The 13,184-nt window shown below is 42.8% G+C and overlaps 1 protein-coding gene across 1 annotated transcript in view; it reads left to right on the forward strand.

Annotated features, from left to right (window-relative positions):
* Positions 1-12,114: 12,114 nt before the first annotated feature.
* The window catches only part of MBOAT2 (membrane bound O-acyltransferase domain containing 2), a 142,751-nt gene continuing 141,681 nt past the window's right edge, over positions 12,115-13,184 (forward strand). Inside the window, exon 1 of the mRNA XM_056124133.1 lies at positions 12,115-12,213. Coding sequence (XP_055980108.1) covers positions 12,139-12,213 — 75 coding nt within the window. The 5' untranslated portion in view covers positions 12,115-12,138. The remainder of the gene's footprint in view (positions 12,214-13,184) is intronic.

The following is a 13,184-nucleotide window of genomic DNA, read 5'->3' on the forward strand; positions in this document are numbered from 1 at the left end:
GGATTATTCCTGGCTTTGCTCTCAGGAACTACTCCTGGCGGTGCTCAGAGGACCATATGGGATGCTGGGAATCGAACCCAGGTTGACCATGTGCAAGGCAAATGCCCTACCAGCTGAACTGTTGATCCAGCCCCATGAAAATATTTCAAGGGAAAAATTAGTTAATGGGGAAAAATTTGAAAGATAAAGCTGAGAAAGTTTTATGTAAAAGAAGATAGAATTGGAAATTTAGGGGGGAAATTAAATCAAAGAATCCAGTCCTGGAAGTGTAATATCTTACAAATAAAAATTCTAAGGGTTGGAGAGATAGTACAGCAAGTAGGGTGCTTGCCTTGCACAAGTCAGCTTGGGTTTGATCCCTAGAATCCCATATGGTCCCCTGGATACCACCAGGAGTGATTCCTGAGTGAAGAGCCAGGAGTAACTCCTGAGATTGCCAGGTGTTCTCTGAAACAAACAAACAAAACATAAATATTCTATAATAAACAGACAATAGAGACAAGGAAATGACCAGAAATCTGCAAATTATCTCAAATTGAAGGTCGTGTGTTTCTAGAATTAAAGGGCCTAAAAAATACCCAGAAAAATGAACAAAAAAAGATCTGTTTGAAGACACATTATTAAAATAGCAGAATGCATATTTCAAAAACAGTATTCAAAACTCTTCAGAGGCAGACTAAGAAAAACAAAAAGACAAACTCCAAATAAGAAATCAGGAATTAAAGCAGGTATTTCTTTTTTTTTTTTTAAGAGATTACCCTGACTTCAATGCTATACATTAAAGGTGCACAGCTTGTAAATATCTCAGCATTTGCTGCTAATGGATTAAGGCAGGTATTTCTTAACACTATTAGAACTTAGAAGAAAATTGAGCAATGATTTAAACATTCTAAATCTGAAAGGGTTCCAATCTAAAAATCTAGATCCAGTTTTAAATATTAAACTGGTGAAGAACACACTTACACACCTATTCCCTTTCTTCCTAAAAGGTTTCCTCTACTTTACACACTGGAAAGTTAAAACCATATTCCCCAGGCTCTTTTGTTGCAGGTTCTGTGCATATTAAGATATCCTGCAAATCCATTCCCACCACTTGGATTCTCAAGGTGGAGATGTGTAAAGTGGCCATGACACAGGGGTATCTGGTAGTTGAGCAATTTGTGGCAAAAGATGTATGACTTCAGCTTTTTCTCAAACCTTTACCTTTTTCTTATTACTCTCCCAAGAAGTCTTTTTTTTTTTTTTAGGTGGGGGGCTAGTGGGAACAAAATTTCGATAGGTTTTCACTATTGATGAGGACAAAACCTCTATAGGTAATCACTATTGATCAGGGTTTAATCTTGGCTCTGTGCTCAGGCATCACTCCTGGAGGTGTATATAAGGGACTATATGTGGTGCCAGGGATCAAACTGAGTTCAGCTGAATGCGAGCCAAGTGCCTTATCCACTTTACTGTCTTAGACCCTAAAAAATCTTTTAAAACATTTTCCTTTGTATTTAGCACTAACATTGAAATGTTAGTATTAGAGATACATTATATGTTTTTTTATGTAGAGACATGTTACACATAAATGTGATATGATAGGATGTGGGTGTGTGGGGTGGATCTACTTTGTATTATAAAAGAGTGATATTTTGGGTCCCATTGTCCCTCCACCAAACGATTTTTGCTTCTATTGGGATAATATCCACCCTGTTGAGAGTGTGAATATGGTCCTTAGAATCATAAGCACAAACAGCTGGCATCTTGAGCTGTATGATTACTATTAATTGGAACTTTTTGGTGAGATTGGATGTTTCTGGGCTGTGTGAATCCCAGTGTTCCAGTGTCAGAGAAATGTGAAAGGTAAACTCCCTTTAGAATTAGAGTGCAATCAGTTCATAATAAAACAGATCTGAGGGTTCCAGAAGACCTAGAAAACATAGAACTAGTACATTCCCATGATGTAACATGATGAGTCTGTAGAGTTCTTTGATAGGATATGAAACAGAATTAGTATCATAGAAAACTGAATAAAGGAAAAACCATTACTGTTGACACCAGATTGGAGAGGAGTGGGAACAATAAGTGTTTAGGAATGAAACTTTGAGCAGTCTTTGAACAATATTTATGAGGATGTAATGAAGGAAATTCATTTATTTAATTCCGAGAAGTGATATAAGTATATGTTAGGATAGGAAGGAAAGGAGGATGAGAAAAGAATTGTGATCTCATCACCAATAGTCAGGATAATGATACACAATGTTTAAAATAGCAGCATAAACATCTCTATTTTTAAGTAAAACCTGGAGGCCAATACTAAGAAAGAGAGTTTGTAAAAGTTAAACAACACTGACTCTGGAAATAATCAGAAGAGGGAGAGATAGCTTGGGGGACTAATTTTGGTTATTTTTAAAGTCTTATAGTGCTATTATATTTTAAAGTTGTATATGTATTGTTTTATGAAAAGTAACAATAAAATTCAAAAAATAAAATAACAAGAGCTAGTGCTGCGAGCTGGAGCGATAGCACAGCGGGTAGGGTGTTTACCTTGCACAAGGCTGACTGGGGTTCGATTCCTCCATCCCTCTCGGGGAGCCCGGCAAGCTACCAAGAGTATCCTGCCCGCATGGCAGAGCCTGGTAAGCTCCCCGGAGCGTATGTGATATGCCAAAAACGGTAACAAGTCTTAAAATGGAAACATTACTAGTGCCCACTCAAGCAAATCTACGAACAACTCGAGGACAGTGTTACAGTGCTACAATACATGCCTGCACTATCCTATGGCTCTTTTTTTGTTCATTTATTTTTGTTTTAGGAACAAAATAAACCATACTCAGGGCTTGTGTTCATGGATTACTCCTGACAGTGTTCAGGGGACCATATGTAGTGGTGGAGATCAAACATGGGTCAGCTGGTGCTAGGCAAGTATTATTAGGCTGCATTATTGCTTCAACCCTGTTCTATGGTCTTTGAAATGCATCCTGATTTTCATTTTCTCCTTGAAACATTGCGTTAATATTTGTTCATAAATACTTTTTCTTCATACACTATCTCAGATATACCACGTCTTGCTATTACATAGGCATATTGGTGGTCTTGATCTAGAGGAGTCCCTTAAAATTGAACACTGTGGTGAGCGAATTCCCTTTGTTCCCCAGATCCTTTTCTATGTCCAAATGCTCTATCATTTAAATGATGCATTGGCCAATTCTGACTCTCAAGTGCACTATCTCAAAGTTGGCAGATTTCTGACATTTGTAAGAAAGCAATTTCTGTCATTTGTCAGAAGTTTAGAATAAGATTTCTCTTTCTCTTTATTGCGTACATAGCTAATGAGAATTTTTTTGAGCAACTAATTTAGATTTTATTTAAATTATATAATAAGTTTGGTAATGTTGGCTGTGATAGTTACCAATTTAATATTTGTGGGTTTGGTTAACATTTAACATAGAAAAAATGCTATTGGTTTATTGTAAATTAGAAAGACATTTCATAAAGCCAAGTAAATTAATTGTTCTTACAGGAGATAAGAATTATCCCCTATAAATATTTCACTGTTTACTTGATTAAAATATATTCCTTAACAAAAATCAAAGTCTATGGTTATATTTCTGGATCTATAGTCCATGTTTGGCAGTTACCCAGGGACACTGGCAAAAGATTCCAAGGCCATGATCTAAAAGTTACAGTTCTCTATAGTTGCTATTGTCCAGCAATAAGTTTTTAAGGAAGTCTCATGGTAAAGATGGTCCTTTCTGTGGAACCCACTGATACACACTGATATGTTTGGTTGTATCTGACAAACTAAGTTGATTTTTCTTTTTGTTTTATATCTCAATGACACTCAACCAACTCCAAAGGGAACAATTTAAAATGCTTTCTCAGACAAGTATCTAGGGACCAGTAGCTGAATATATTTTACGCAAAGGGTAATAGAGTAGTTCTATGCAGTGAGATCAAGTTTCTGGCTTCTGTCCTAGAATAATATAAAATCATTTCATTGGCTAGCAGCTGGATCTTAACCAAAAAGAAAAAAAAAGACAAATATTTGTGGATTCAAATATAGTACTTAAGTAAATATTATACAAAAGAAAAAGTCTAATAGTATCTGGAATTTCAAAATCATCAAGCAAAATATTAATTTTCAATGTGTCATAAATAATATTCTAAATTATAAGACATATACTTAGACATTATTCATGGAATCCTTATATAAATTATTGTAATTTCTTTCAAACTTTTATCTACTATTTAGGTTGCAAAGGCTCAGAATAGATGCTGACAGTTAAGAAACAGAAGGATCTAATCTCATTTACTACAGCAGATGCCAGTCATTTATAAAAAAGAGAAAAACTGGGCTTCTAAGATAGTACAAGGGTTAAGGCACTTGCCTTACCTGCAGGCTACTCTAGCTCAAGACCAGCCATCACTAATGGTCCCTCCTGAGCACTGACAAAAGTGATCCCTGTGCACAAAGCAGAATTACAAGCCCTGAGTATCATCAGAGTCCCAATGCTATACTAAAAAAAATATATTAAATTTTTTACCCATTCTGTTCTGTGCCATCTCTGTAAAGGAAAAATCTTTCATAAAGAAAGATTCTTTCACTGGTATCTCATGTTTGCCTAGAAGAGTCACCTGTCCAGGAGAGCAAGTCCTTCCACAAGGAACTATGTTAGATATGGAGGCCACATACTTTATATATAGTGATGATTCTCATTGTTGCTTAGAATTCTAGCAGTAGTATTGTAATGTGTGGACCAGAAATGAATGTCTGAAAATAATAGATGAAGCATTACCATCTTAGTCAATTCTGTAAATATAAACTTTGGTTAATACATTAAAGTTGTATGGGCCAGGACTATGATAAGTCACTTAAATAAATATCCCCTTTATACTCAGATATGATTAGTCCTTGGTAGTTTTCCTTTTCTTCTCAGTTTGGGCAAATAAACTAAAATAACCATTTTACACTATTATCCAATAGCCAGTACTTGTGGGAAATTTATACGTACTACAAGGTCTGAAGCTCCTACAATAATAATTGTGAGAATGATGATGATGATAGAGGTGATGGTGGTTAATGTTTTTTGAGAGTTTATAATGTGACGGGCTAGAGCGATATAGCACAGTGGGTAGGGCATTTGCCTTGCACGCAGCCAACATGGCCGACCCGGGTTCGATTTCTCTGCCCCTCCCAGAGGGCCCGGCAAGCTACCGAGAGTATCTCACCTGCACGGCAAGCCTGGCAAACTACCTGTGACGTATTTGATATGCCAAACACAGTGACACCGAGTCTCAAAATGGAGACATTACTGGGCCCACTCGAGTAAATCAGTGAATAATGGGAGGACAGTGACAGTATAATGTGACAGGTATGATGAGTGCTTAAGGTATCTGAGTAGCACAGACCATTATTACTCCACACTCATAGTTAATATTGAGACCTAAGGGGATTAAATAATTTACCCCAAATCAAATAACTAAAAAATAGGCTTCAAACTCAGGAAATCTGACTCCAGTGTCCAAGTTGTTTGTTTTGTACTTTCTATAATCCTATTCTTCCAAAGTCTCTACAAAGATATGGTTAATACTTCAAGTGAAAAATCTAAGAAACGATTGCCATTGGTAATTATTTCCACCTGATCTCCATCCTCATTATCGAAGTGACAACCAATTATTCATAAATAAAATAATGAAATTAGTTTAAGCTAAATTGTGAATGTTTGGTATCTCAGTATAGGTTTTAATGTGATATGATTTTAATAAGGATGGATTTTGCTATGGTAAATTAAGCCTATATTACAGTTTATGTAAAAAAAACAAGAAAAAGAGGCAAGGGGATAACTATCTGCTTTCAAGTGGAAAATAAATTAAAAGATAATATTTGTTGAAATTGAAACCAGTCTATTATCTGATTATAGACATTCTTTAGCTGGTATCTCATGTTTGCCTAGAAGAGTCACCTGTCCAGGAGAGCAAGTCCTTCCACAAGGAACTATGTTAGTTATGGAGGCCACATACTTTATATATAGTGATGATTCTCATTGTTACTTAGAATTCTAGCAGTAGTATTATAATGTGTGGACCAGAAATGAATGTCTGAAAATAATAGGTAAAGCATTTAAACAGAAAATACACCTAAATATGTTTTTTAACACATTTATCCACAGAGGGAAATGTGCTAAAAGTGGTTGGCTTCTGGGGGAAAACAAAAGAACTATATGATGAGTTGAAGAATTACCAAAGATTTTTCCTTTACAGAGATGGCACAGAACAGAATGGGTGTAATTCCAAGTCTGGTAGCCAGATAAACCAGCTAGAAGAGCAATGACATGTTAACATGTATATGATGATAACTCTGGAGCGACAGTACAGTGGGTAGGGCATTTGCTCTGCACGTAGCTGACCCGGGTTTGATTCCTCCGTCCCTCTTGGAGAGCCCGGCAAGCTACCGAGAATATCCTGCCCGCATGGCAGAGCCTGGCAAGCTCCCTGTGGCATATTAGATATGCCAAAAACAGTAACAAGTCTCACAATGGAGATGTTATTGGTGCCCAGTTGAGCAAATTGATGAACAACAGGAGGACAGTGCTACAGAGTGCAAGCCATTTTTTGTAATTATAAGCAGAAAATACCTGAAATATTAGGAAGTACTGAGAAAATGAAACCTTCTTGCACAATCTGGTGCCCTAAGTATTACATGCAATGTGTGTCACTAGTGGTGGTAGTGATTATGATGAAACCTGGGGTGGGTATAGTGACTTGCATTTAAGAGGTTTCATAATTCAAACACAAATGACATTATGCAAAAACGTGGTTCACGAGAGCTTTATACTTAGTCCTTATTCTGAGAGACCAGAGAGTTTGAGGTGGCATAATTAAAAAATAAGCAGTAAAGTAAAGGGATATTCTTTTAATTGAGACTTGACAATTCATATAAAGACCCAAAATCAAGTAAATCTATAAATAAAATAAACTGTTTCCCTAAGATGCATAAAAATAATTACAATTCACAAAAATGTAAAAAAAATCAGGAAGAAGGGTTGACAATGATATAAGTTAGATGACTGAAATGACTGAAGCAACTGGAAAGCAATGAAATTCTCAAAGTTATTGGTAATAATTACTTTTGGTTTTATCTCTTAACCAAATAAAATTAGACTGAATATAAGCTCAGAGAGATTAAGAATGCACTAGAAATTCTTGGAAATCATAACATTTTAGGGGAAGAATAATAACATTGAAATTGTTTAGTTTCGTAGTCTGAATCATGGACAATAGAAGTGAAAATATCGACTTGTTCACTGTTGCCAAACTCATCAGTAAAAGCAGAGATTACTTTAATACAGGTCTTTTACAGATACCATTTCCTGTCTGCTCTGTCGAGTCAACTTTGTGTATATGAATCGAATCATATTAACTCTTAAAGAGTGTTTTTCTGAAATGCATGATTTTAGTCTCAAACTAGGGTTAGCTTGCAAGTGTTTCAAGATGCTAACCAGTTAACTGGTGCTCTTATTATGTGTATGGTCCAATGCTTTTCATCATCAAATTATTGTAAGATATAAAGGCAGAATATAAGCAAAGCAATTGCCTTAGAGCTCTAATTTCAAGATATATTCTATTTTAATGAAACATATGCAGTTTGGCAGATTATCCATTGTTCTGAATGGTTTATTCAAAGGAAAAAATAAATTGGGAAGGGGAAATTTCATTTTAGCAATCTTTAATTACCAAAGTCATTTTAGGAGGCAAGAGCAATGAAGCCAGGCCAAGCACGCTAGGAGATAGTCATTTTATTATACCAGAACTCTTCTCTCTGCTCTTATGATTGGGTATAGTTAGTAACGCTTGTTAAAAGTGAATGCTCTATCAAAATTCCTTTCCTACTCATTATTATTTCTAATAGTAATATCTTTGAAAATAATTCAGTCTGTTATTAATTTCATGCCTGTAGTCACAATATTCCTGTAAGATAGAATGAACAGTTGTCATCATTCATGATAACAATGAGAAATTTAAGGCAAAGAAGAATTATGCAGATTTTTCAAGTTCACAGCTAGTTGGTAGAAAAGTTAGGACTGAAATTCAGGTCTTTTGACTTTCAGACTAGTTGTTCCCCGCCCCTGCCCCTGAGTATGTTCTTTTGATTTTAATAGTAAGGAAAAGTATTTGATAATTTTCTTACAGAATGTCACTACTTTTTTTGTAGAGACTATTTCTTACTCTTTAGAACACCACACACAGTTCCTTGAACATAACATATATGCAATAAATGTTTATTTTTTTTAAGAATTAAATTAGTGGGAATCACTTTTACAGGCTGGATGTTACTGAGGTAGGAAAGTGAGACATTATATGTAATTAGTTAAATTCTTTCCTCTTCATCACTGTTTAATAGCCTCTTACCTAATTACCAGATACTTGGTCAGAGGCCTGGATAGAATTTATGCTATCATCACTGAGTTATCAGCTTGAAATATGGGACTCTGATTCTTTAGTAAAAATGCAGATGAAGCAATTTTAATATGAGAAAAAAACAACTTCCATTTCGAGTTTACACTTTCTAGGTGATGATTAACATTTAAAAATTCCTGCCATGCATGAAGCATAATTCTGAAGCCTTCATATAGATATACTTCTATAACCTCGTAACCTAACCATAGAATAGTTTCTATTATTATGTTCATTTTTACAGAGAAGTAAACTGAAACTTAAAAGGGTTAAGTAGGGGCCATAGAGATACATGGGATTAGTCATTTATGTTATAAGTGATTGGCCTTATAAGATTCCTGGACCACATGTGGTTTCCCTGAGTATGAAGTGGAATGATCCTTAAGCTCAGAGCCAGGAAAAAGGCCTGAGCATCGCTGCAGGGTGTGTTCCTCCTCTCCAATTATGACTGACCCCCCCACCCCCAGAAAGGAAAAGTCTTGAAGCTAATACAAGACAAAGATAGTCCTCCTCCCCATAAAACCTAGGTTTGACTCCAAAAATAGAAGCTATCTTTAATAACCCACTGTAATTTTACCTATATACTTGTGACTGTGGCAGCTAACTTTTCCAAATGCTAAAATCCCCACCATTCGAGATATTAAAGAAATTTCCTGTAGCCACTCCTATTTCCCAGTATGTTCTGTCATGTCCTATAATAAAGGTCCAGACTAAAGAAACCACCTTTTGGGGCAGAGCGATAGCAAGTGGGTAGGGTGTTTGCCTTGCACGTGGCCGACCCGGGTCTGATTCCCAGCATCCCATATGGTCCCCTGAGTACTGCCAGGAGTAATTCCTGAGTGTGTGAGCCAGGAGTAACCCCTGTGCATTGCTGAGTGTGACCCAAAAAGCAAAAAAAAAAAAAAAGCCCAAAAAACTTCCCGCCTTTTTAGACATTATTTGTTCTGGACCCAAGATTGTATCATTACATTAAGGTTGCAGTATGTTATCAACACCCATGCTTATTTTTATTTATTTATTTATGCTTTTTGGGTCAAACCTGGCGAAGCACAGGAGTTACTCCTGGCTTTACACTAAGGAATTACTTCTGGTGGTGTTCAGGGGACCATATGGGATGCTGGGAATCGAACCTGGGTAGGCCAAGTGCAAGGCAAACAGCCTACCTGCTGTACTATGGCTCCAGCCCCAACAACACTCATGTTTAAGTTTGTCTGCTCAGCCACCTGTAAGCTTTTCTACACGTCCCTAAAGTGGAGAAAAGGAAACTAAGATTACAATAATAGAGTCCATCCGGATGAATGGGATAATATGTTTTAATGAGTTGTCCATTGACCAAGCCTGCTGCCTAATTCATTACATGTCCCTCTGGAATACCTCTCCAGGGAGAAGTGAAGGTTCTGGCTTTTCAGTTCTTCCACAAACCTTTATTTAGCGAGGATTAAGACTCTGCCATGATTCAGCCATCCAATCAAAGAATGTTTGACAGAGATAAATAATTCAACTGTCCTTATTTTAAAGACAATTGATGTCTAGAGTCGTAATTTACTGAAGCTCATATAATTCACATCTGTGAAGTCTCATCACCCGAGTCTAGAGAGTCATCAAATGACTTGCAGACCCCATGAGGGATGAGATGTTCTGGACTGGGTTTATGGGTGAGGAGGAGAGCCCAGTGATTCAGAGGCAAAATGAAAGTAGAACAGGTAGGTCTCAGCCCTTTATTAGAGTGCATTCTTGGGTAAATTGCTTAGCTTCCCTCTGACTCAGTTTTTTTTTTTTTTAAGTAGTTAAGGTTGCTAATACCTATCTCACCTGTTGTGGGGATATCATGAGTTGTACCTTTGGTCTGGGAACCGGTACCAGTATGCAGGTGTAAGATATTGAACATCTCCGACCACAGTGTAAGATAACAAACCTCTCACCACCCTCAACCCATTTAACATCTTGATTTCTGTGGTTACTTGCAGTCAACGAATCTGAAAAGATTAAGTCTCAATATTTTATGTGAAACCACAATGTATTGTTAAATTTGTTTATCTCACTATACCAAACTTATAAGTTAAAGTCACCTATATATATGTATATGCATATATGAAGATTTTTCTCTAGGATTCTGTACCATCTGGGGTTCCAAGCAACCATTGGTAGTCTTGAAAGGTATTCTTGGAGAGTAAGGTGAGGGAACAACTTCCTTAAAGCAGTTTTCTTTTTTGCGGGGGTGGGGGTCAACCTACATCTGGCAATGCTCAGGGGTTGTTCCTGACTCTTCACTCGGGAATTGCTACTGTCAAGCCTGGGGGACCATATGGGATGCCAGAGATCGATCCCAGATCTGCCGAGTGTGAGAAAGGCGTCCCAGCTACCTGCTGCATTATTGATCCTGACCCCAAAGCTCTGTTTACAGCCTGAAACGTGCAGTTAAACCCTCACTGACCATTATTTCTACTTTAGACTGCTAGAATTTTGACCTCTCTTCGGATTCTTCTCCAGTTATTTCTTCTCTTTTGGAGTCTCTTAAACACAAGTGGCCACTCCACTACCACTTCTACTAAGATCGATAGGGCGGTGGGGACATGGCCTCTGGAGAATGGGTGAGGGAGGCCAATGAGGGGTGAGGGATGGCCGAGAACTCCTCAATCTTCCAGGACAAGCCCCTCAACCCCTGGGCCTTTGGCTGCAGAGGACCTGCTCTGTAAGACACCCGGTGCACAGGTGTGAAGCGTGTGTGTCTTTCTCTCGCCAGCGCCGCGCTCACCACGTACCAGACACTCCCCCTCTCAGGGAGGTCCGTGTGGAATGGGGGTGCGCGGGGAGGTTTGACCAAAAGGCACAGAGAACTGTAAGTGGTTTCGAGTCTGGGCTTGTTCGCCGTCATCCACGAGACAAAGAGACTTCTTATCTAGGTCACTTTTTGGTTTGCTGCCCGCCTCCCCCTCGTCTTCAGTCCGGCTTTGTCCCCGACTTCCAGCTGCGACTCGACGGCGCCCCTCACCGCCGCCCCTTTGTCTGTCGGCCACCGTTCCCCTTTGTGTCCACCGTCGCTCCCGGGGCGGGGGGTGGGGGGGCACGGTGGCCCCCCGCCCCCAACTCTAAGAAGGAATCAAGGAGGAGGAGGAGGAGGCGCGGATTTCCACGATCACACCGCGCACCGCCACCCACGAGCCCTCGTCGGCCGCAGCCCCTCGGCCCCGCCGCCCCTCGGCGCGAGCCCGGGTCCGGGGGGAGGGGCGCGGCGCGGCCGGCGCCGCCTGATTGGCTGCGGGGCGTCGGGGCTCCGCGCAGCGATTGGGCCGCGGGGCTGTCTGGCGCGCGAGGGCGCGCGAGGTTGGGGAGGGGGCGGCTGGAAGCTGCTGGAAGTCAGGGGGCGGGGCCGGAGCGCAGGCCCCGGCGGGCGGAGACGGGGCGCGGGCGCGGGCGCGGAGACGCGAGGTCGCGGGGGCGCGGGTGCGGTCGGGGGCGCGGGCGGGGCGTGGGGTAGGGTGGGGGGGGCGCGGTGCACGGGGTGGGGTGGGGGGGCGGGGAGGGCCGAGTCGGTCACCGCCCCCGGCCCCGCCCCGGCCCCGCCCCGCGCCGCTCCGACCGCGGGCGGCCAGGGGGCAGGCGCGCCGGCTGCATCCCCATCCTCGGCGGCGGCCGGTACTGCGCGCGGGCGAGCGGCGCGGGCGGCTGGAGCGCGGCGGGCGGAGCGCCAGGCCGGCCATGGCCACCACCAGCACCACGGGCTCCACCCTGCTGCAGCCCCTCAGCAACGCCGTGCAGCTGCCCATCGACCAGGTACCCGAGGCGGCCCCGCCGGCCTCGCCGCCCCCCTCCCTGACGGGTGACAGCCGCGCGGGTGCCGGCACCTGGGGTGGCGTGGGGGAGAGGGTGGGTGAGGCGGGGAGGGGGGAGGTGGGGGGGCGCGCGGGCTGGAGCGGGGGCGACCCGCCTGTTATTGTCCGCCTCGTGCCGGGTGCCCCCCTCCCGGACGAGCCCACCCAGCCCCCACCCGCCCGGCCCGTGCCCTCCGCCCGCGGTGGGGTGGGGGGGAAAGCCCTGGCGGGTGGGGGGGGTGGGGGGGGGCGATCCGGGCATCGACGTTCCGGGCATCGACGTGCCCGTCCTGCCCGGCCGCAGCTGGGGGGGACTCGGGGCGTGCGGGGACCCCGCGGCCGGCGACCCGGAGCCCCGGAGCCGGGCTCCCGGGCGCGTGGGCAAAAGGGGGTGTAGACGGCGCTGCCTCCCTCGCGCGCGCGTGGCACCGGACACCCGCGCCCCCACTCCCCTTCCCTCCCCTCCCTCGGGGACGACGCGGGGTGGCCGTACCCAGGTGGCGCGGGTGCCCGGTGCCCAGGCCAGCTTAAGGGTCAGCGGCGAGCCGTTTGCGTGGAAGCGGGGCTCGTCTCCGAGAGCGGGAGGCAACAGTTTGGCAGAGGCAAAGAGGTTAAGGAAGAAAAGTCAGAGCGAGTGGATAACGCCGGGATTCCCAGCGGAGAAAGTTGCCACCGCGCTGACGGGAGAGGCCACCTCCCCCACAGCGCTGGCCGCTGCCGCCCTCGAACATGCATTAGGACGCGGCTCCAGCCAGGGGGGTCGCTTAGATGCGGCCAACCCTGGTGGTGCAAAAGGCCCAAGAATTAATTTTGTGTGTGTGTGTGTGTGCGCGTGTGTATGTGTGTGTAGCGGGGGTATGGGAGGCGTGGGGGCGGGGGAACAGCCCCATTGTTTTTCAGTGCTGGAAAGAAAGTTTGGGACGTATTTCGTCA

The sequence above is a fragment of the Sorex fumeus genome, unplaced genomic scaffold (assembly GCF_029834395.1).
Source record: "Sorex fumeus unplaced genomic scaffold, SorFum_2.1 ptg000006l, whole genome shotgun sequence".
NCBI classification, from domain to species: Eukaryota; Metazoa; Chordata; class Mammalia; order Eulipotyphla; family Soricidae; genus Sorex; species Sorex fumeus.